This window comes from Dendrobates tinctorius, unplaced genomic scaffold (assembly GCF_039654945.1).
Source record: "Dendrobates tinctorius isolate UK_male_01 unplaced genomic scaffold, ASM3965494v1 ptg000022l, whole genome shotgun sequence".
NCBI classification, from domain to species: domain Eukaryota; kingdom Metazoa; phylum Chordata; class Amphibia; order Anura; family Dendrobatidae; genus Dendrobates; species Dendrobates tinctorius.
The window spans coordinates 40,713,363-40,738,239 of record NW_027361690.1 but is presented as its reverse complement, the minus strand read 5'-3'; the positions used below and the strand labels follow the sequence as shown (position 1 = coordinate 40,738,239).

At 46.4% G+C, this 24,877-nt stretch overlaps 1 protein-coding gene across 7 annotated transcripts in view; it reads right to left on the bottom strand.

The window, feature by feature from the left end:
* The window catches only part of FURIN (furin, paired basic amino acid cleaving enzyme), a 334,609-nt gene that overhangs the window by 84,239 nt on the left and 225,493 nt on the right, over nt 1–24,877 (bottom strand). For all 7 annotated transcript variants that reach the window (XR_012230939.1, XM_073568621.1, XM_073568624.1 and 4 more), the window contains 4 exons: nt 15,948–16,160; nt 6,657–6,757; nt 5,626–5,729; nt 3,837–3,954 (listed from right to left, as the gene is read on the bottom strand). Coding sequence is in view for 6 of the 7 variants with exons in the window: in XM_073568621.1 (XP_073424722.1) it covers nt 3,837–3,954; nt 5,626–5,729; nt 6,657–6,757; nt 15,948–16,160 (536 nt within the window). In the remaining variant the exon portion in view is untranslated. The remainder of the gene's footprint in view (nt 1–3,836; nt 3,955–5,625; nt 5,730–6,656; nt 6,758–15,947; nt 16,161–24,877) is intronic.

Sequence of the window (24,877 nt, the reverse complement as noted above, 5' to 3'; positions counted from 1 at the left end):
AAAATAGCACTGAGACATTTCTGAAATTTTAAAGAATCAAAACCTTTTTTTTTTTTTTTGGAGGGTTTGGGGATGTAAGAGGTAGGAGCAGATTCTTAAACATTAAAAAAGTAGCTGGTGACCCCAAGCAGGACATTAATCCAAGTTTCATTTTTCAACTCTATAGACAAGACTAGTGGCCCAATAAATAAAATATCCAAAAAAAATGGGTTAAATAAATAAAACCACAAATAAAACAGCAGGTATATTCCAACTAATAGTTTCAAAAAAAAACAAAAGGAGTACCAAACACCCACATATAATTTTCAATTTATTAAATATATTCATAAATATTTGTTACATAATCTATTAAAAAAGTTATATGGACAGAATAACAAAGTGAAGGACACAGACAAAAGGTTTGACAATTACAATAATAAAAGGACCAAGAATATAGAGACCATATGAAATGTTATCTTGTAAACATATATAGCCCCCTGAGGAAGCCCACGCGAAACGCGCGTTGGGGCTGCATGGTCTGACCACTTACAAAGGACCTTTCTTGGGTGAGACCTTTTCTTAGTATTGGACTTTTTATTTGAGGCACTTCGGGTATATATTATAAAGTGGCAATATGCTGTGTGTCAGTTAGCGGCACCCGGGGTGACATTATGTCCTTTTAAGCTATTGTCTGATACTATGTAATGATGCAAAAGTAAATATAGTTATGTTTACAATATAATGTTTCATATGGTCTCTATATTCCCGGTCCATTTATTACTGTAATTGTGTCGGACCTTTTGTTTGTGTCCTTCACTTTGTTATTTTGTCCATATAACTTTTTTAATAGATTATGTAACAAATATTTATGAATATATTTAATAAATTAAAAATTATATATGGGTGTTTGGTACTCCTTTTGTTTTTTTGTTTGCAACTAGTGGCCCAATAAATAGTTTCCAAGAAATACTCAATTGAAAAAAGGGCATCTTTAACATTTGAGATATCGTAACTTCAGTTTTTTTGTAATACCAAAGCCTGATATATCATTGGAAATATACAGTGGGAACGGAAAGTATTCAGACCCCTTTACATTTTTTACTCTATTTCATTGCAGCCATTTGGTAAATGCAAAAAAGTTCATTTTTTCCCCATTAACGTACACTCTGCACCCCATCTTGACTGAAAAAAAAAAAAAAAAAAAAAAAAAAATACAGAAATGTAGAAATGTTTGCAAATTTACTAAAAAAGAAAAACTGAAATATCACATGGTCATAGGTATTCAGACTCTTTGCTCAGACTCTCATATTTAAGTCACATGCTGTCAATTTCCTTGTGATCATCCTTGTGATGGTTCTACTCCATTGGTGACCAGCTGTGTTTAATTAAACTGATAGGACTTGATTTGTAAAGGCACACACACCTGTCTATATAATACCTCACAGCTCACAGTGCATGTCAGACCAAATGAGAATCATGAGGTCAAAGGAACTGGTCAATGAGCTCAGAGACAGAATTGTGGCAAGGCACAGATCTGGCCAAGGTTACAAAATAATTTCTGCAGTACTCAGGTTTCTAAGAGCACAGTGGTCTCCATAATCCTTAAAAGATGAAGTTTGGGACCACCAGAAGTCTTCCTAGACCTGGCCGTCCAGCCAAACTGAGCAATCCTGGGAGAAGAGCCTTGATGAGAGACGTAAAGAAGAACCCCAATATCACTGTGGCTGATCTCCACAGATGCAGTAGGGAGATGGGAGAAAGTTCCACAAAGTCAACTATCCCTGCAGCCCTCCACCAGTCAGGCGTTTATGGCAGAGTGGCCTGACGGAAGCCTCTCCTCAGTGCAAGACATTTGAAAGTCCGCATACAGAGTGCTAAAAAACACATGAAGGACTCCCAGACTATGAGAAATAAGATTCTCTGGTCTGATGAGACGAAGATAGAACTTTTTGGTGATAAATTCTAAGCAGTGTGTGGAGAAAACCAGGCACTGCTCATCACCTACCCAATACAATCCCAACAGTGAAAAATGGTGGTGGCAGCATCATGCTATGGGGGTGTTTTTCAGCTGCAGGGACAGAACGATTGGTTGCAATTGAAGGAAACATGAATGCGGCCAGGTACAGAGATATCCTGGATGAAAACCTCTTCCAGAGTGCTCTGGACCTCAGACTTGGCCGAAGGTTCACCTTCCAACAAGACCATAAGCACACAGCTAAAATAACAAAGGAGTGGCTTCGGAACAACTCTGACCATTCTTGACTGGCCCAGCCAGAGCCCTCACCTAAACCCAATTGAGCATCTCTGGAGAGACCTGAAAATGTCTGTCCACCAACGTTCACCATCCAACCTGACAGAACTGGAGAGGATCTGCAAGGAAGAATGGCAGAGGATCCCCAAATCCAGGTGTGAAAAATTTGTTGCATTATTCCCATGACGACTCATGGCTGCACTAGCTCAAAAGGGTGCCTCTACTCAATACTGAGCATAAAGGGTCTGAATACTTATGACCATGTGATTTCAGTTTTTCTTTTTTAATGAATTTGCAAAAATGTCTACAATTCTGTTTCCTTACAGTCAAGATGGGGTGCAGAGTGTACATTAATGAGAAAAAATGAACTTTTTTGAATTTATCAAAATTGCTGCAATGAAACAGTGAAAAATTTAAAGGGGTCTGAATACTTTCCGTACCCACTGTAATTGTAGAATGTAATGCACTTTCTTACATCTACCCACTATGAAGCGGGCTCAGATCCTGCGCCCAATGTATATATTTTACATGCAACCTGTGATGAGAATGTAAGGCAAAGATCTTTAAGGGTTAACTGAGCTTGTTATAAGAAACAAAAAAATCCATTAAAGGCTTCCCAGCCAGGAGCTAATTGCTAACTACTCAGAAGTTTTGAATATTTTTCCCTGTGTTTCACTTTCCTTATCTATAATTGCTGTTCTACTAAAATTTTTTCATAAAAGTTGGAAATACACGTAATTAGATTTCCAAAGACGTTTTTGTAATAAAATACCATAGAATAATAGAACTAATGTTACGCATTTTTTCACAATTTTGGCCGCCAATGCAAGTCTCTGAACCTTGGAATGCACTTAGTGAGGACTTTTCCTGTTTCCAGGTATTCTCTATTACCTAAGGGGTGTTATAACTGTAGGGATGAGCATTTTTCTTGGTACAGAAGTTTGGGATTATAGATATTGCATAAAGCCAAAAATAGTTCATCGTGCTTAAACACCAAGACCACCAACAAGTGGTCCAAAAAAACTTTATGATTATAGAAATTCACATATAGTAATGATCCACAGCACAATAGGATAAACTGTTATGAGGTTTTATAATCCTAACCTGATAGAGTTCGTTTCTCCCCAAATGCCAGGTTGCGGTCTGATGAGGTCCGTCTTCTCCCAATGGTTGGGTTTAGAACGGCAATTCCTCAATAAACAACGGCTGTCTGGTAAATATCTCAAAGGGCAATGTTCTGGGGGGCACACGTAGAATGCACAGAGGCAGGAGCGCCCCGGCTGGTGGCGCTCCTGGATGAGCGGCAGAAAAAATAGCTGACGCGCTACTAACCTGCGTGTGACGTCACTCTGCTACGGTTCACACGAGAGGCCAAAAGAGCTACCAATGCGTTTCAGGGATACACTGTTCCCCCTTCCTCAGGGTGATTTTAGATATTAGTTTGGTTTACGTAACGAGTAAGAAAATTTCCGGATTCATCCAAATCATTTGAACAAGTGGCAAAAGCTGCAAACATTTCAGATCTGTAAAACTGCCATGATAGCCAACCATTCCGTCTGTATGTCCAGATGTCTTTGAAGAAACGACTTAAATACGCATTACTTACTTAGATTCGGTCAGAATGTTAATGACACATTTTCTTTGGGGTCCCACAGTGGTAAAGTTTTTAGCCAGAGCTACCATTGCACCAGCATCCAGAAGCCCATAGCCGTAAGAATGGCTGACTGTAATACACAAACACATCAAATATTATAAAAGCAGATATGATAAAGAGGAAGACAACAAAAAAAAAAACCAAAAAAAAAACCACTGAGTGTTGGTGAAATGCCCAGCATTGTGTAATAGCATGTTACAGAGCTCCTACTAACAAGCGTAGTGTCCTAAGGTGACCACTGATGTACACAGCCCAGGTTAATAGGTCTAGGCTGCGTGCCTTTAACCTCTTAGTGGCCAGGGCTGAATGGGCCATAAAGACTGGCCAACTTTATTTTTGGCCTCTGCTCTTTTCAGTAGCCATAACTTTTCCCCTGATGTGGCTGCATGAGGCTTTTTTGTATGTGGAACAAATGTACCGTAATAATTTCTTAGCGCTGTTTGGCGGTAAATATCAATTATTGTGTCATTCCACAGGAAAATCAAGATACAAAAGTAATTTTTGATTTAGTTTAGTTCATATATTTTACAGCTCATATTTCACACTAAGTAACCTGCTGAATGAACTATCCAGGCTATGATTACGTAAATATCCAATATGTGTAAGGCTTTTCATTTTATGGATAAATGTACATAAAATCATTTTATACGTAAAAAAAAAAAAAAAAAAAAATTTTTTTCATATTTGTTATGGTGGAGACTTTTTTTTCCTATTTTTTTCGTAGATGTGTGTCGATGCTTCGGTTTGCAGCATAGAGCTCACCGCGTGATATGTAGCTGGCAAAAAGAGAAAATAGAAATGCGGTTGAGCCACCCGGCGTACTGTGACAGGCTAACTGATGCACGTGGGAAGCAAAAGCTGGTATGTCTGGTCTGATCCCACACAAAATACTGAAGAACAAATCGCTGAGAAAGGGAATGAAAAGTGTCAGAACATAGAGGCCCCGATTCATCAAGTAGGTGTTATTCTTGTCTGTCTTGATGAGGTGGTCTGCTGGAAGCAGAGGTGCCCGATTCATTAAGAGTTTTAATGAAGCAGGTGTGCCTTAAAAGTGGCTTGCACCACACATCTGGTCATGAAATAGACAAGCACGTGGCAACTCACCCCATCCCAGTCCCGCTCGTTTTTGAGGAGCTGTCCAAAGCAAGCATGAAAATGCCAACACATGCTAAATTTGTGCGCAACCTTGCATTTCCCTACTTTTCAAAATGTTTTACACCAGTTTTATGGTGTAAAGAAATTGATGAATAAGCCCCAGTGTTAGGCTGCTTGTTTTAATGTTATGATTAACCCAGCCTAATAGAGTGTAGGTCCCCGTATGTTCTGTCACTTTTCTATCATAGCTGGTATTACCTTTCTCAGTAATATGTGCCACTGTAGTTTTTCTGTTGGATCAAACCAGACAGGCTAGATGGGATCAGACCAGACAACCACCATAAAGGCTGCTCTTTTGGAAATGTTATGGCCCTATCATCTACCCTTTACAATTTTGCCCCTGACAAAGTTGCTCAGGTCCACACTCTTGTTCATTTTTACTGCTTCTAACACACCATTTCAAGAGCGGTCTGGGAGGTAGGATGCACAGCCATCAAAACAGTCTCAAGCAGATGAGGCGTTGTGTTCCGGTGTTTTACACGCCTTGCCTCAGATGCCCTGTGGTACTACATCATTTTTGGGTTGTAATATCTAGAATAAACATATTTGAATGAGGCCTGACCAACGTCGAGGCTTCTTTTATCACCTTTTCGACCAACTCCATTTGTGATCCAGTCGTTTGTGTTCAGATGTGATGGGTTTGAGGTCCGGACCACTAGATGCTGCATATCCCTCCATGTGAGATTGTTACTAGGGGAAAAAATGGACAAATATTATGAAGGCCAACAATACAATGGTGCTGGATGATCAAGCTAGTCTAATCTTTACACGGTCAAATATCGGCCCCACCTGGATGGCAACTTTTATGCATTAAACTAGTTATCTCCACATTTCATAAGTGATTGCAATCATTATGTTGTCATAGAAACAATGATACTCAATCTATAATAAGCTGCTCTTATCCGACACATTTATAATGGCTTAGGTCACTGACCAACATTAAAGTATTTAACCTTCTATTTGTGAAACTACTTCAAAACTCATTGTCAAAATTAATTGCAAAAGCGGAACTGAAAACGAAATGAAGGGATCATTACCGTGTGGAGAAAACTGAAATCAGCAGCCACAAATTAACACCCATCAAGTCTTTTTAAGTACCGTACGTCAATATTATTACAGAGGAAAGTAAGTCTATATTATCTGGCGGGAGGATGAGGTGAAATACATCCATTTTAGCATCATAAAGTCAATGCATGAAGCACATTTCTGTAGAATTGGAACAAAGGTATAAAGGAAGCTCATCCATACACAAATAAGTTTCCATTGTGTAAGGAGAGATTGAATGTTCCTAGTTTTGCATATGAAAATTACTCTGACAGCTGGATATTGTTCTTTATCTCACTTACATTGTTGTATTCTATTTCTCTGATCATAATTAATCCACAAAAACCTTTTGTATGTCCTCAAACACTACGCCCTGCCCTTCTGCTCCTTTTTCGTACCCTTTTTCTGGTTTATATTTAGAATTATCTGTTATCTCAAACCTTTATTGTGTAAAATAACCATTACGTTTGTGGAGTTATGTACAGAAAACCCAAATAGTAAAGATTTAGGCATACCACAAGGTGACACTGATGCCGCAGTCTCCACAGAACGGTCCCAGACCCAGATACTTACTTTGCTTCCAGAGCAAGAGCGATTATTCCGGCCGCCAGGGGTGCGGACGCCGATGTTCCAGTATGAGTGTCTGTACATTTCTGTCTCAAATCAGTCGTTACCTGAAGGGATGGGAAATCTAAATCAGAAAACAGCAGCAGCACAACCAAAATAGCTGCCTGCCGACTAGCCAAACTGCCATCTCCAGTAGGCACTTGTTATTTGCCATCAAGTGTTCTCGCTAAACGCAAGGCTGGGCGCACACCATGGGGTTGTCTCTAGGATTTTTGGAATTTCTTTTCATCCATCTTGATTTCTAAAGTGAAGAAACTGCTATCAATCTTTCAGCCCTGGCATGCCTTGCAATCTATGCTAGTGGTGACGGCAGCTTTACAGCGGGGCATTACAGTTTTTTTTAAATTGTTATTTTTCCATAAATCTTCAGTTTTGTTTTACTGCCAGATGAAGTTACTACTGGTCAAAATAGGCCATTTCTAAATTTTGCAAGGTACAGTGCTGTGCAAATTAATTGGGACAAAGCCCCTTTTTTATTTTATTTTTTTTAAGTAAAATCATAAGTTGGTTACCAGTCAGTGATTCAAACTAGCTTTAACTGCTGTGAACAGGTGTGAGTGCCTGTTCAAAGCAGTTAAAACTGGTTTGAATCACTGACTGGTAACCAACTTACGATCTTACTTAAAAACATGCTTTGTCCCAATTAATTTGCACAACACTGTACCTACAGCAAGACCACCGAATCAGACAGAAATGAGACATTACACTTTCAAAGACTAAGTAATCCCGGTGTATTAAAAAAGAGCCTTGTTCAAAGCGTTGCTTCGTGTCCTGCTAGACATGCAGCTTTTACTGGCAAGGAGCCGTTCCAGTAAGTTATAGTAGTCAAGTGATCCCAAATATATTTTATAAACACTATTTTCCTCTTCCAAACCTAATCTGCCACAATCTGATCAGAAGCCCTGTAGTAATTTGCAGATTGCAATAAATTGAAATAAAGCCATTTACATGCATACAGTCACTGCACTTCCCGCCCTTTCCAGGAATCAAAAAGCAATTTAATAATCCCCATTTTTGCACTTTTGTTTTTTTGAAAAGTCATAACTTATTTGTCTGTCAAAATTCAATGAATTGTTGACAAAATGCCCCTCTAAAAGTTAGGCCTTTTTTTGGGTGGGGGGGGGGGGGGGCTTTGAGAAAGCAGTAGGAGAAGCAACCAAAACTCTCAAGATATGTACCAACCCAACAAGGGACTCAAAGACCCAACACGGTACAACTTAAACAAGGAGGGTGCTGTGTCCCCCAATGAAGGCTCCAAGAAAGATTTTACGGTAAGAACCCAAAAATCACTCTCTCTCTTTATCGCCTTATTGGGGGACACAGGTTACCATGGGAAGTTCCAAAGCAGTCCCGAGGATGGGAACAACAATAATGACCGAGAAGGAAGGGCTTAGGTCGGCCAACGAGCTACCGCCGACTGCAGCACCTTCCTACCAAAAGCTAAATCAGACGAGGCCTGGGTACGAACCCTGTTGAACCTCGCAAACGTGTGCAAAGACGACCAGGTTCTCGGCTCTGCAAGTTGTAAAGCCGAAGCCTGGTGTCGAACCGCCCAAGAAGCCCCTACAGCCCGGGTGGAGTGGGCTCTCACTCCCGGAGGGGGCGTTTGTCCTGAAGGTGGTAAGCTTCCAGAATGGTAGAACGAATCCAGCGAGCAATTGTGGATTTGGACGCCGGAAGCCCTTTTCGGCGACCTTCAGAGATGACAAGCAGGGAATCGGATTGACGAAACGAAGCGGTCCTGGCAAGGTAGACCCGCAAAGCTCTCACTACATCCAGATTGTGGAGCGACTTTTCCAGAGGGTGGACAGGCACAGGACAAAAAGAGGGAAGGACGATATCCTCATTAATGTGGAAAGGGGATACCACCTTAGGAAGGAGGGAACTGGCCTGAGAACGACCTTATCCTGATGGAGGATTAGGTACGGGGAACGACATGACAAAGTCACCAGCTAAGAAACTCTCCTAATGGATGTAATGGCGATCAGAAAGGTTATCTTCCATGAGAGAAGGGACAGAGGGACGTCCTAAATAGGCTCGAACGGCGCCTTTTGAAGAGCGCCAAGAACGAGATTGAGATCCCACAGATCTATCGGAGAATGATGAGGAGGCGCCACGTGGGCGACTCCTTGGAGAAAGGTTTTAACTTGCGGCAAGGGGGCCAGAACCCTCTGGAAAAGAATCAACCTGGCCCTTGAGGGTACTGAGGGGCAGGCTCGCATCTAAGCCGGACTGGAGGAAGCCAAGAATGGATGGAATGCAGAAAGACAACGGGAAAACATTGTTATCATCGCACCAACGGAAAAAAGCCTTCCAGTACCGATGGTAAATGCGAGAGGCGGCTGGTTTCCTAGCTCTAATCATTGTCTGGATAACCTGGTTGGAAAAACCTGATTCTCTCAGAATCGCGGCCTCAACGGCCATGCCTTTAAACTCAGACTGAGAATTCTGGTGGTAAAGGGGGACTTGAGAGAGGAGATCTGGACGATCTAGAAGCCTCCAGGGAACGTCTGCAAGCATGTTCACCAGTTCCGCGTACCAAGGGCGTCTTGGCCAGTCTGGAGCCACTAGGATTACTGGAATGCCTTCTGATTTTATCTTCTTGACCACCCTTGGGATCAAGGCAAGGGGCGGGAACAGGTAAGGAAATTTGAACTGGGACCATGGAATTACCAGGGTGTCGCAACCGACGGCTAGAGGGTCCCTGGACCTGGCTACGAAGCAAGGAACTTTGTGATTCATCCGAGATGCAGTGAGATCGACGTCCGGGGTGCCCCAACACTGGTAAATTTGATTGACGACTGTGGGGTGAAGAGACCATTCGCCTGGCGCTAGGCCCTGGCGACTTAGGAAATCGGCTGCCCAATTTTCCACCCCTGGAATGTGGACGGCGGAGATCGCCGGAACAGAACGCTCTGCCTAACGCAGAATCTTTGCCAATTCTGTCATTACTTGCCTGCTGCGAGTACCGCCCTGATGGTTTATGTACGCCATGGCCGTGGCGTTGTCCGATTGAATGCGGACTGGTTTGCCCATGAGAAGAGGCTGCCAGCAGAGTAGGGCAAGAAAGATCGCTCTGATCTCCAGAAGGTTGATGGGACAGAGTCTCCTGGGCGTTCCAGTGCCCTTGGCCCGTTTTCCGATGGAAAACCACCCCCCATCCTAGAAGGCTGGCATTGGTGGTGATGACTTGCCACTGAGGCGGTAGAAAGGACCTTCCCTGGAGAACTGACGGTAATGTCCACCAAGTCAGGGACTGCCTTACTCTGAGAGGCAGGAGAATGGGGCGATCCAGAGAAACAGAGGTCTTGTCCCAGGTTGAAAGGAGAGACAGCTGGAGAGGGCGAGTGTGAAATTGTGCGAAAGGCACTGCTTCCATGGAGGCTATCATCTTCCCCAGGGTCCTCATGCAGGACCGAAGGGGAATGGGCCTTGAGTGTTTCAGAGATCGGATTCTCTTGCAAAGGGCCGCAAATTTGTCCCTCGGTAGAAACACCCGGGCTAGATTCGTGTCGAATTCCATGCCCAAAAAGGTCAGGTGCTGAGTAGGGAGCAGGATGGACTTCTCTTTGTTGACTATCCATCCGAGGCGGTCGAGAGTATCCAGGGTTATCTGAAGACTCTGAAGGAAGTCTTGGCGGGATGAGCCCTTGATCAAGAGATCGTCCAGATAAGGGATGATGAGGATCCCCCTGGAGCAAAGGATGGCCATGAATGTTGCCATCACCTTCGTGAAAACACGGGGAGCGGAGGCTAGGCCGAAGGGAAGGGACGTGAATTGATAGTGATTTTCCTGAATCGCGAAGCGGAGGTATCTCTTATGTTGCAAACAAACAGGGATGTGAAGATAGGCATCCTGAATGTCCACAGAGCAGAGGAACTCTCCGAGTTCCATTCAGGCTATCACTGAGCGCAGGAACTCCATCTTCAAGTGGAGGATCCTCACGTGGCGATTGAGCAACTTGAGGTCCAAGATTGGACGAAGGGAGCCGTCTTTTCGGGACTACGAAGAGATTCAAGTAAAAACCTGAAAACCGTTCGTTTGAAGGAACGGGAACGATAACTCCGGCAGAAAGGGAGGAGATGGCCTGAAGGAACCCTGGAATCTGGGACCGCTGTCTTGGGGGACGAGACAGGAAGAAGCGTCTGTTTGGGGGGGAGGAAAATTCGATCTTGTAACCGGATACAATGATTTCCCTGACCCAAGCGTCGTCGACAACAGATAGCCATGCGTCCCTGAAAGAGGAAAGTCTGCCTTCCACCCTTGTAGTTTTTCCAGGTTGGGGTGACCCGTCACTTGGATGAAAATCTGCCGGACCGGGAGCCTGAAGACCTGGAGGACTGACCTCTTGATCTCCAGCGGGGAGCGGGTTTATATGATGGTTTTCTCTGGTATCTGGAAGCGGAGGGCCGGTCCTGCTGGGATGAACCTTCCGTGGAAGAGAAGGGGCGAAAGGACCTAAACGGCCGAGAAGCTTTTCTGTTGAAAAACCTTCTAGGCCGGGACTGAGGAAGGGAGGTACTTTTACCACCAGTGGCATCCGAAATTATCTGATCCAGCTTGGCGCCAAAGAGCCTAGAACCGTGAAATGCCAGATTGTGAGTGACTTCTTAGAAGTGGTGTCCGCACTCCATGACTTCAACCAAAGGATGCGGTGCATGGCTACAATGTTGCCGTTAGCTCTTGCTACGGACCCGGCCACGTCCAAGGAAGCGGCCAAAAGGTATTTACCCGCATTATTAATTTGGTCTGCTAGATCTGCCAGCTCATCCTGCGGGGCTGCAGCCAAGATGCCCTTGCGAAGAATTTTGGCCCAAGCTGAAATGACTTTCGCCACCCAGGTGGAGGCGAAAATAGGACAGAGGCGCCGGATGCCTCAAAAATTGACTTAGCCAGTGATTCTGTCTGTCTGTTGGATTTTTAAGTGAAGCCCCGCCCGGAAGAGATAGAACCGTCTTGGAGGAGAGACGGGAAACTGGTGGATCTACTTCGGGAGCTTTGGTCCATTTTGCGAGTAGATCCTCAAAGGGATATAGCACATCCAAGTACTTGCGGCCTGAAAAACGTTTCTCGGGGTGTTCCCAGTGTTTGGATAAGGAAATATCGAACTCCCTGTGATTAGGAAAGGTTCGAGAGGGAGGTTTCACTCGCTTAAAGGAAACAGAGCATTCCTGAAGAGGTGCTTTTTCCTGTTTTATTTTTGTGTGTTTGGAAAATAGCCGATATGAGACTATCAACCATGTCTCGTGTTTTAGACATGTTGTCTGCCTCTGAGTCAGATCCCGATTGGGAATCATCGCCTGACCTAAGGTCGTCTTCAGATGAAGGAGAACGTAGCCTGGGAGAAGCGGAAGGAGCTTGTGAGCTGGAAGAAGAGCCGGACAGAGCCCGCTTCCTAGAAATCCTACCCGGTCTGTTCGTCTGAAGGTTGTGGTCAGGTGCGGGCGACTCACCGTGAGAGGCGGTCGGCGCACAGGTGGCTGTAGATAGCTAAGGTAAATGTTCTAGGACCTGAACCAGGGACTGAGAAACTTTAGTCAGGTCAGAGACTGACTGAGATATAGCAACGGCCCACTTTGGGGGAGGGGAGAGTGCTCTCATTACAGAGCTCGGTGTGCTCCTGAGGGGCAGACATAATAGAAGGGCTGCAGGACGGACAGAAGGGAGACGACTGACCTGATGCCCACTTCTTTTTACAGCGCGCGCAGGCGTAGTGAATAGTGATGGGTCTGGAACAGAGAGCCCTTGCAGGGCTGGGCAAATGTGTACTCAGGCAGTATGTGTGCAAGAATCTGATAAGGGACTGCCGCGGGGAGCTAATAGTGGCCTCAGGAAAATAGAGCAGGGCCTACCGAGGTTCAGATGTGCAGCAGGACGCCGCACATTGTTGAAGGGAAAGAACGATATCTGCAGAATGCCAGGTTACCGATAGCGGTGGGCGGGGCTTAACAGCGGCGCTGTGTGATTGGATAAAGACCAGAGGAGGCGCGGTTAGGAGGGGAAGCCTGACGGCGCCAAGGAGAAAGCAGCCCTGTGATTGCCTAAAAAAGGCGCGAAGGAATCACGCGCAGAGCGGGAGGAGGGAGCTTTCAAAGCGAAAGTGAACATCGTGTCTCCTACCCGAGACTAATAAACGGTGGCGCACCCGGGGCCCGCGAGGCCGCAGAGCTAATAAAGGTACCGGGACCACTGCTGCCCGAGGACCCCACCGTTGAACCCCCCCTAGTGATGAGCGATAGCGAGAGAGAGGCGCACGTCTGAAGTCAGAAAGTGGGCGGGAAATTCAAACAGGGGCGGTGGAGATGTACCCGATGCGCCGACCATGATAGCTTCCAGGTGGAATGAATGCAGGGCGGGAGTTTGAAACCGGGTGGCTACTAGAGGAGTCTGTGGGACGGCTGCAGGATTAGATACGGTCCATGCTTGAATGTGGGGCAGGCGGGGACATTCAGACAGCTTACCTGACATCCCTGAAGAGGATGACCGCAGGGGCCCACGAATGGAGAGCAGGCCGATGGGAGAAAGAATCCTCTGTACCCGCACCATGTCCGCACGGTGCAGAAGACGGCGCCAATCTCTTGTTAGAGGGGGAAAACGTCACCGCTGGTGACCGCCGTCTTCCTCTCAGCCCTGTCCCGGGAGAGGGGTGAGGAGGGGAATCGGCTAGGACCGGCCACCTGTCATCAGCCCTAGCACCGAGGGTGATAATGGAAAAGGTCCTGCCTGCGGTACTGAGTTGCGATGTGGGTAACACCACACTGCTCGCTCAGCCGCTTGATATGGAAAAGCAGGATGAATTGACACCCTGTTTCCCGATGCCAAATCTGAAAAATAAATGAAAAACATTAATACACACAACAAATCCCAAAAAAGGAAAAAAGTTAAATGCGGATCTGGGGAGATCCCAGTCCGCCTCCTACAGACACCAAGCACAAACTGAGGTACTTGGTGCCTGTCGGAGGGTGTATACTGCCGGGGAGGACCTAATTTTCTTGTTTGCATAGTGTCAGCCTCCTAGCAGCAGCATACACCCCATGGTAATCTGTTTCCCCCAATAAGGCGATAAAGAAATGGGGATTGTTGGGCAGGAAAGATGACCTTGTGACATTTTTCTCCAAGTCCTTACAATCACAGAAATACCAAACAAGAATAGTGTTTTCGGCTTTTTCTGTTTTGCAGTGGAGAAAAATAAAATTGGAAGTACGGTATGTTAAAATAGATAGGTTTGAGTTATGTTGCAACTTTGATTTTGCACATTTCAATTTTTTATTTTCTCTTTACAGCACTAACCATAGAGTTAACTTATTTTTATTGGTTGGTTTTTATGGACGCAGCAATACCAAATATGCTTTATTGCTTTTTTTTTTTTTTCCATGGATGGAGGGGGAAAGGATGATGATACGGATTTTTGTATTCTGTTTTTTTTTTTTACTTGCTTTTTTATTCAGCCCACTTAGGGGACTTGAACCTGCAATTGTCTGATTGATGAAGTTTTCATTATGCATTGGAGTGATAAAAATAATAAGTTGTTTTGGACGGTGTACATAGCCTTTACAAAAAAAGAGTATCTAAAGTAGAGAATGGGTCAAAGATTAGTAACAAAATAATGAACTTCAAAGCAAAACATCTAATGGCGGATGGACAAGCAGTAATATCAAAACTATATGTCAAAAAAAACAAAAAAAAAACAAAAAAAACCAAAAAGACTACCACCAATGAATTAATGAGGACAACTTCCTCTTGCTCAATGTACTCAAAACCAGTTATTACCATCAAACACGTGTTAAAAAAATTAAACTGACCACCCCCTTCGCTTTTCCTCAAATGTCATGGAATGGGGCCAGAGAAAACAATTACTCTTTGTTTAGGCTTTATGTTGCAATGTTAAAAAAAGCAATGAAAGCCACAAGGCAAACAGAAAAGAACACACTTGGTACAGAGCAGCCAGAGGTGGATTCGGTCCAGCATTATCCAGCCTGCTTTACGTAGGATATATAAGTAGGTGCAAGTTTCTTATTAGAAGAGAAGTCTAAATAATAGTGACCTAACCAGTCTGATCACTGTGCTCCAAGCTAATGGGAGACAGTGGAACAGGTGCAGGTCCTTATGAAGATGTGTAAGGAAATGTGTTAATATAGCAAGTTGCACTTCATAGGCAAAACTAAAAAAAAAAGAAAAAAAAAAAAAAAAGTAAGAACTGGTCTCTAGCATTACCTGATTGCAAAGTGTCCCTCTACTGACACCCCCATCAATCAGATGTCACCTATGGAGAAGCCTTGTAAGTAGTAGGTGCTCAATATCTCTGCAGTGACACCAGAGGGGGAATTACGCAAAGCATTACACAACGATCAATAGTTTTACTGTGTAATGCAGGACAGGTTCTTCACTCTTGGAAACCATTTTCCACATTGGTCAGAAGATACTATACTTATACTAACTTGGTTCCCCCTAAGGCGACATTCACACTTTCATTTGAACAATCAGTTTTTTCTTTTTTATTTAAGACCCAAACAAACAGATTTGATGTCCCAAACTGATTGCATTGCAAAACAGATGCAAAAGGAAACAAAAAGGACCCCAATTAATTTTTATGGGGTCCGTCTGAGTCTGTGTGATCATTTTTAGACTTGAAGAAAACGTTCTGCATGCTACACTTTTTCTTCTGTTCTAAAGCCGCACAAATATTGGAACCCAGATAAATCAACGTGGGCCCTCGGCTTCAGCTTGTATCCGTTGTTCAATAGAGCCGTTTTAACCTTTAATTCTGCTTGTTTAGTGTTAAAAAATATAGCAAACAGAGACTTTATTCACACCTGTGGGTAGTCAAACAGTACATATGGAAAAAGGTTTTCTAAAGTGGGCAACCCCATTAAACATTAACAAACTGAAATTCATATTGAAGAAATAAGGATCCATGTTCAGCTATTTTTTTTAAATGATTTGACATCAAAAAAGCAACGGAAAGATGATAAAGAACTAAACCTAAAAAACAAAATAATAGGATATAATGTTGATGAACTGCAGTAATTTACTTTATAAACGATTTGGAATATTCACAGTTTGTTATGCAAAGTCCACTTAATGAAAATGAGGTCAGTGCTGCAGATCAATTGATACCAGAGACGTGAACGAATGGACGGTTTGTGTTTGTCATGATTGATAAATCAAAGGAGAAGGAGGGAAATGGTTTCTGTCATTGCACAGTGCAGTGAAAAATGGCAGGATGCAATACTCACAATCTGCTTCTCATTCTGGTTGCCACTGCTGTATGTGGTTGCCAGTGTAGAGGAGCAAGCCTCGCTGTACCATGGTACATTGCCCAGCTGGGTGGTGCTGCTGATGGACAATGTATAGATGCTGTTTGTATATCCATCACAGTTGCAGCTGTCGTGTTCTCTCCCACCATTCCCAGATGCCCATACATATATAGAGCCCAAACCATTACGACCCTGCAAAGAAGGAGACAAAGTTGACATTCCATATGGCTTCAGAGTAATGGTTACCACTTTTTAGCAGCTAATGACGCTGTAATCTGTGGTCATCCAATTATCATCACAGGCAGGAGCACAATTAATGAGGCTAGCTTCACACATGCTCCAGTATTTCTGGTTTTCTGTTCTGTTCTATAAACCAAAAACTGCAGTAGTGCCAGATCCATTACACAACAAATACCAATCAGTCCTGATGGATCCAAAATGGGGTCTGTAGGGTATTATTCATAGCGTCAGAAAAAACATGGATTTTTGTGATAACTCACCGTAAAATCCTTTTTCTCCGAGACGTTCATTGGGGGACACAGGACTGTGGGTGTATGCTACTGCCGCCTGGAGGCTGACACCAAGTGAAAAAAAAGAGGTTAGCTCCTCCGCCGTATGCACCCTCGCCCCGATTGCGGGCGGAAACCAGTGTGGTGCAAAAGCAGTAAGAGATCAAAAATAAGACAAAATTAACCTTAATGCAGGTAACATGTCTAGAAAACCCACCAAGTATTATAAATACATATTAATAAATAAAACAAACAAGAACCAATTGGCTAACAGGGTGGGTGCTGTGTCCCCCAATGAGTGTCTCGGAGAAAAGGATTTTATGGTGAGTTATCACAAAAATCAATGTTTCTCCTTCGCCTCATTGGGGGGACACAGGACTGTGGGACGTCCTAAAGCAGTCCCTGGGTGGGGAATTGACTCACCGACCCAAGCTACATGGACCTCCTGTCTAAAGGTGCACCACTGCTGCTTAGAGAATCCTTCTACCCAGGCTCGCGTCCGCTGAAGTCTAAGTATGGATATTGTAGTGCTTGGCGAATGTGTGCAGCCTGGACCAAGTTGCCGCCTTGCAAACCTGTTCCGCCGATGCCTGGTGCCGAAGAGCCCAAGAGGCGCCCACTGCCCGAGTAGAGTGTGCTCTGATCTCTGCTGGAACCGATGCGCCTCTGATGCGGCAAGACTCCTGAATAGTTAAACGAATCCACCTGGCTATGGTCGATCTTGAGGCAGCGAGCCCCTTCCTGCAACCCTTGGGGAGCACAAACAGCATGTCTGACTGACGAAAGAGTGCCATCCATGACAAGTACCTCCTGAGAGCTCTCACCAGATCCAACGTATGAAGAGCCTTTTCCACACGGTGTACCGATGCCGGACAAAAAGAGGGCAAGAACAATATCCTCATTAATGTGAAACGAGGAAACGACCTTTGGCAGAAAAGGAGGAGCTGGTCTGAGAACCACCTTATCCTTGTGGAAAATCAGAAACGGGGCTCGACAAGATAGAGCTGCCAGCATCGAGAACCGCTTGATTAAGGTTATAGCTACGAGGAATACCACCTTCCAAGAAAGGGACGACAAGGAGACATCCTGTAGGGGTTCAAATGTAGCTTCCTGCAGAACGCCTAGGACCAGGTTAAGGTCCCAGGCATCCATGGGCGCCTTATAGGGAGGTACCAAGTGGGAGACTCCCTGGATGAAAGTCTTTACCTGCAAATTGGTAGCAATCCTGCACTGGAACAGGATGGATAAAGCCGATATCTGTCTCCTGAGGTAACTTGGGGCCAAACCTGAGACTAGGCCAGACTGGAGAAAGGCCAAAATGTTGGGAATAGAGAATCTCAGCGGAGAACAACCGTGGTCCCGACACCATAAGAAAACCTTCCAGGTGTGGTGGTAAACTCGTGCTGAGGCGGGATTCCGGGCGCTAACCATTGTAGTCACCACCTCATGCCCAAACCCACCTGAGTCAGAATCCAAGATTCAACGGCCAAGCCGTCAAACAGGGCCCCCCCCGAGTTCAGGTGGAAGATCGGGCCCTAGGAAAGTAGGTCTGGACACTGGCAGCCGCCAAGGAACGTCGGCGAGTAGCTGCACTAGGTCTGCGTACCACGCCCAACGGGGCCAGTCTGGGGCCAGCAGAATCACCCCTTCTGCCTTGATCTTCTTGATGACTCTCGGAAGCAGTGGCAGCGGGGGAAATAGGTATGGGAGGCGAAACAGGCTCCATGGCAGAACCAACGCATCCACGGCGACTGCCTGCGGGTCCCGGGACTGAGCGACAAATGCGGGCACCTTGGTGTTCTCCCTGGAGGCCAACAGGTCCACATCAGGAGTTCCCCACTGTTGGCAAATTTGCCGGAAGACCTCGGGGTGTAGTGACCATTTCCCGGACGCAAGACCCTGCTGGCTGAGGAAGTCTGCCGCCCAGTTCTCTAAACCCGGGATGTGCACTGCCGATATCACCGAGTGGTTCTTCTCGGTCCAGTGAAGAACGTGCCCCACCTCGCGCATGGTTGCTCTGCTGTGGGTGCCCCCCTGATGATTTATGTAAGCCACCGCCATGGCGTTGTCCGATTGAATCCGGACAGGGCGGCCTGCTAGTAGATGAAAATGTTGCAGAGCCAGCCGGATCGCTCGTATCTCTAACAAGTTGATCGGGAGGTGTGCCTCCTGCGGCGACCACCATCCCTGGGTCGCGTGATGGCGAAAAACCGCTCACCAGCTGAGGAGGCTGGCGTCGGTTGTGACCGCCAGCCAATGGTCTGGGGGAAAAGGCTTCCCCTGAAGGGAGGAATTGATTGTCCACCACCCAAGTGTCTGTCTGACCTGCATGGACAACTGGCACCGGTGATCGAGCGTGAAAGGGTTCTTGTCCCAGGATAACAAGAGGGAGTGCTGCAGAGGGCAAAGATGGAGCTGGGTGAATGGAATCGCTTCCATTGCTGCCACCATTCTCCCTAGGATCCTCATGCAGAAAGGGATGGTATGAGGGACTGGTTGGTGAAGTGTCAGGACTCCCTGCCGGAGAGCTAGGGCCTTGTCTCGAAAGAGAATTACCAACCCTCGGGAGGTGCTGAAGATCATTACTAAAAAGGAAATCCTCAGAGCTGGAACAAGGGAAGATTTCTTCAGGTTGACCAACCACCCTAAGCGGGAAAGAGTATCTAGCGTGATGTTGACACTCTCCTCGCACGCCCGAAATAAAGGGCCCTTGACCAAGAGGTCGTCTAGGTAAGGTAAGACCACTATGCCCCGGGAGTGCAGGATGGCCATGACGACTGTTATGACCTTTGTGAACACTCTGGGGGAGGTGGCTAGCCCGAAGGGCAGCGCTGCGAACTGGAAATGTAGACCATTGATGGCGAAGAGTAGAAATCTTTGATGCGGAGGGAAAATGGGGATATGTAGGTAGGCGTCCTGGATATTGATAGAGGTCAAATATTCTCCCTGCCCCATGGCAGATATGACTGAATGGAGCGACTCCATCCAGTAAAGTTTGATCCTGATAAATCTGTTCAGGAGCTTCAGATCTAAAATGGGCCTGACAGTCCCGTCCTTCTTGGGGACCATGAACAGGTTGGAAAACCACCATGGTTACTTACCGGTAGCCGGTTTTTCCGGAACCCATGACAGCACCACATGAGAGAGGGATCCGCCCCGCCAGGACAGGAACCTACTGAAACAAAGGGCGGCACCTCTCCCCCGCTTCAGTTGGATTACAGAGCATTTGAGAGGACTCCCCGGTTAGTTACATTTTTATCCAACACCACATCACACAAATACACCCGACTATTGTGCACACCCAAACGGTGAAAAAGGGGGGGAATGTACGGGTGCTGTCATGGGTTCCGGAAAAACCGGCTACCGGTAAGTAACCATGGTGGTTTTCCCTTCACCCATGACAGCACCACATGAGAGATTCTGGAGACTTCGAACACCTTAGGGAGGGACCACTGCTTGCAGCACCCTTCTACCAAAGGTCAAGTCAGCAGAGGAGGACAGATTTAGTCTATAGTGTCTAAAGAAAGTTGAGGGTGAGGCCCAGGTAGCGGCCTTACAAATTTGCTCTATTGATACCTCTGCTTTCTCAGCCCAGGAGGTCGCCACGGCTCTGGTGGAATGAGCCTTGATGCAGTCAGGAACCGGGACGCCACTAGCTGAATAGGCTACACTAATGGCCTCCCTAATCCATCGGGCAATAGTCCCCTTTGACACTCCATAACCTTTCCTAGCACCCTGGAAGGCTACAAATAGGGACTGGGACCTCCTCCACTGGCTGGTTATAGACATATACTCTACTAGGGTTCTTTTAACATCTAGGCTATGAAACTTTTCCTCCCCTGGGTTTTTCGGATTCTCGCAAAAGGAAGGGAGGACAATCTCTTGGTTTCGGTGAAAGTTAGTTACTACTTTCGGCCAGTAAGCAGGGTCTGTTCTCATAACCACCCTATCCTGGTATATCTGGGTATATGGTGGGTTGACTGAAAGGGCCTGTAAGTCACTAACTCTACGTGCCGACGTTAGAGCTACCAAAATGATGGTTTTTAGAGTGAGATTTTTAGTTGAAATCTGCTGTATGGGTTCAAACGGCTCTTTCGTGAGGGCTTCCAGCACCAGATTTAGATCCCATGGATCTATTTTTGGTAAGGAAACTGGCCTAGATCTGTGGCAAGATTTTATAAACCTGGCTACCCATCTGTTTGCCGCTATATTGCAATTGTATAATGCACCCAGCGCTGAAACCTGCACTTTGAGGGTATTAACCGCCAGGCCTAGCTGTAGGCCTGCCTGCAAGAACTCCAAGATGGACTCGATTGGGGGTTCTTGACCTAACGGTTTTCCCAGGAATTGTAGGAATTTTTTCCACGTTCTGCCATATATGTTGGTTGTTATTGGTTTTCTACTTTTCATTAGAGTAGTCACCAACCCCGGGGAAAACCCTTTATCTCTCAAAAGTGACCTCTCAAATTCCACGCCGTCAGATGGAGCCCCTTGACTTGTTTGTGGAATATCGGCCCCTGAGCTAACAAATCTGGAATCTCTGGCAGTACCCACGGGTCCGAGAGAGACATCATTTGTAGTAGAGAAAACCACGGTCTTTTTGGCCAGAACGGGGCTATGAGGATTACTCTGGCTTGCTCGTCTCTTATCTTTTTTACTACTGCCGGGATTAACGCTACTGGGGGAAAGGCATAGCTCAGCTTGAACAGCCACGGGATTTGTAGAGCGTCCACTGCCCACGGGTTTTCCCCTGGGTTTAATGAGCAGAACCTTCTCACTTGCCGGTTGCTTTTGGTGGCAAAGAGGTCGATTACTGGCTGTCCCCATAACTGTACTATCTTCTGGAATATTACACGATTCAAGGCCCACTCTCCCTATTTTAACTTGTAGCGGCTTAAAAAGTCAGCTTGGACATTTTCTGTCCCTTTGATATGCAGGGCTGTTAGGGAGGCTAGGTGTTGCTCTGCTTTGAGGAAGATTCTTTTGGCTTCGTCCATTAGGGAGTTTGACCTTGTCCCTCCCTGGTGGTTGACATACGCCACTGCCACCCTGTTGTCTGACATAATTCGGACGTTATGACCCTGTAACCTGGGAATGAATGCCTCTAGGGCCCTGTTTATCGCTCTCAACTCTCTTAAGTTGGAGGAAGCTTTCTGCTCTATGTGACCCCAGGACCCTTGGGCCATATGTTCTCTCAGGTGTGCCCCCCATCCCGAGGAGCTTGCGTACGTCAATATTACATCGGACACGGGCCTGTGCCACAAAATTCCCCCTGTTAAATTTGTGTCGTCTAGCCACCAAGTGAGAGAGTCTTTCACACTTTCGGAAAGTTCCAGCTTCCCTTCTAAACACCCTTTCAATCGTCTCTGGGCTGACAAGATTTCCGCCTGCAGTTGTCGGGTATGATACTGTGCCCAGTTGACCGCTGGGATACAGGCTGTTAGCGTGCCCAACAGGGACATTGCCCTTCTTAGGGTCATGTGAGGATGCTGTATTGCCGTAAGGGTCATTTCTCTCACCTTCTCTAGTTTTTTCTCTGGCAAGAGACAAACTTGACGGTCGGAGTCCAAGACGAAACCTAGAAACGTTTGTTTCCTTAGGGGTTGAAGTTTTGATTTTTTTAAGTTTACCATCCAACCCAGTCTTTGCAGGGTCTCTGTTATCTTCTCTACCTGATGTGCGCAGTGATGTTCTGAATTGCCAATGACTTTTGTAAAAATCCTTGGCGCTATGGAGATGCCAAACGGAAGAGCTGTGAATTGAAAATGCCTGAGGTCGCCCTGGATGTATAGGGCTACCCTCAGGTATTTTTGGTACTCTTGGTGCATCGGGATATGGTAATAGGCATCCTTCAAATCGATTACGGCCATGAAGCAGTTGTGGTGTAACAGCTTTATGGCCGAAGTCACTGATTCCATTTTGAATGTTTGGTTCTTGATCCATTGATTGAGGCGCCTGAGATTTATTATCGTTCTGAAGGAAAGGTCGGGTTTTTTTTATTAGGAAGAGGGGAGAATAGAACCCCCTTCTTTCTTGATCTTCCGGGACCTCTACCAGAACTTGTTTCTCCAATAGCCCTAAGATTTCTGTTTCTAAGGCTGATTGCTCTCCTGGTTCCTTCCTGACGGGGGTCACCACAAATGAAGCTCTTGGATACTGGAAGAAGGGGATTTTTAGGCCATTCTTTATAATTTTTAGGATCCAATTGTTGGCCGATATTTTCTCCCATTCTTGGGAAAAGAGCCTCAATCTTCCCCCCACAGGAGGGCTGGTGTCATTGCGGGGATTTTTTGACTGTTGAGGCATTTCCCCCAAACATAAACCCTGGTTCTTTCTTCCTCTTGTCGTCCCACCTTTTCCGTTCTCCCGGGGGACGGCCTCAATTGAACCTTCCCCTCCGAAAGGGCGGTCTCCTTTGATCACCCATGAACCTGGGGAAGCCCTTCTTTTTTATCACCGGCTTTTTCTAGGATGTCATCCAGGTCTTTTCCAAACAAGAACTGCCCATCACATGGTAATGAGCATAATTTTGCCTTAGACTGAATGTCCCCAGGGCAGCCTTTGAGCCATAACGCCCGTCTTGCGGCGTTCGACAGCCCCGCTGCTCTTGCTGTTAACCTCATCGAGTCGGCGGAGGTGTCCGCCAAGAAGGCGGCAGCTCCGTGTAGTAGGTACATTTCACCTAAAATTTTCTCCCTTGGCATTTTGGAGACCAATTTTTCTTCCAGTTGTTCCAACCAGACCATTAATGACCGGGCTGTGCAGGTGCCGGCTATTGCTGGTTTCAGACCCCCTGCCGCTGCCTCCCAAGTGTGCCTTAGGTATGAGTCCGCTTTTTTATCCAAGGGATCTCTCAAAACCCCTGAATCCTCCAGGGGCAGGGCCGACTTCTTGGAAGACCTAGACACTGCGGCGTCAATCTTTGGGACTTTGTCCCAGATGTCCGTGTCCTTAGCCTCAAAGGGGTATCTTCGCTTTGAAGAGGAGGGAAGGCTACCTGACTTCTCCGGTTTCTTCCACTCTCTCTCGATTAGGGCCTGAATTTTGTCATTGAACGGGAAGGAACGCTTTTTCCTTTCTTGTAGGCCGCCAAACATCACATCCTCCAGTGATCTCTCTACTTTCTCCTCCTGTAGGCCCATAGTGGACCTGATGGCTTTAAGGAGGGCGTCCGTATCTTCCACGGGAAAGCAAGGTCTGCCCCCCGTATCACTGTCTGAGGATGAAGACGACCCGCGCTCAACTTGGTACTCCGAAGAGGAGGAGCCTGACGAGGAACTCGGGGAGGCTTTCCTACTCTTACTTTTCTTTTTTAATAATTTTTTTAAGTGAGCCCTGTACCTCCGACTTAATTATTGATCTGAGGTTTGTTGCCAGGCTCGGTGCCTCTTCAGCCATAGTCCGCTGGATACAGCTGACACATAAGTCCTTTTGGTAGTCCTTTGCTAAAGGGCTGTGGCATATGGCACATACTTTATTCTTCTTTTTGCATGTAGCTTTTTTGCCTCCCTAAAAAAGAAAAAGACATAGGAAGCCCTATTACAACATTGTCTACTTTCACGGAGATCACTCACCACCCAGGAAAGACCGATACCGGGCTCTGGGGCTGCGAAGGAGCGTGCGTTCTGCGATCTTTTGACCTCGAGGAATCCCTCGATCGGTGACTTGGACGGCTGCTGCTTTTGCCGCTCGAGCGGCTCTTGCGACCCGAAGCTTGTGAAGGGGGCAGAGACAATGGGGACGGTGAGCGATCCTCCTGAGACGCCATTGTCACCCCTGCAGCCGCTTCTGCTCCTTCTTTAAAGTGAGTGCCCCTCATTACCCCTCCCCCCACGACCGCCAGCCGCTTCTCCTGGCCGGCGTCACGCCCGGCGCCATGATCGTCGCGTCCCGATGACGTCAGCGGTCGCGCTCCCAGAATCCTCTGCGCCGCTGACGTCGGACGCCGATCTCCGCCCCCGGCTTCCCCTGCAAGCAGACGAAGGACGGGCGCGCGCACAGGGGGAGGGCAGCACGTGGAGGAACCTCCGAAGGGAGGACATCAGGACGTGCCCGCACGAACCCGGGGCCCGGATCAGGCAACACCCCGGGGACTGCGCTACCAGCTGCCGGCGTCGCAGGTAAGTAAGCCCTGCAATTTAAACGCCGGGACGGCCCTGGGTCTTTCATCCTGACAGGCGCCGCCGCTGTCAGAGGGATTCCTTTCCAGGACAGGAACCCAACTGAAGCGGGGGAGAGGTGCCGCCCCTTATGTTTCAGTAGGTTCCTGTCCTGGCGGGGCGGATCTCTCTCTCATGTGGTGCTGTCATGGGTGAAGGGAAAAGAAGCCCTGAGCTTTCTCGTTTTCTGGTACTGGAATAATGACTCCGTTGTGCTGGAGCAATTCAGTGGCCTTTAGTA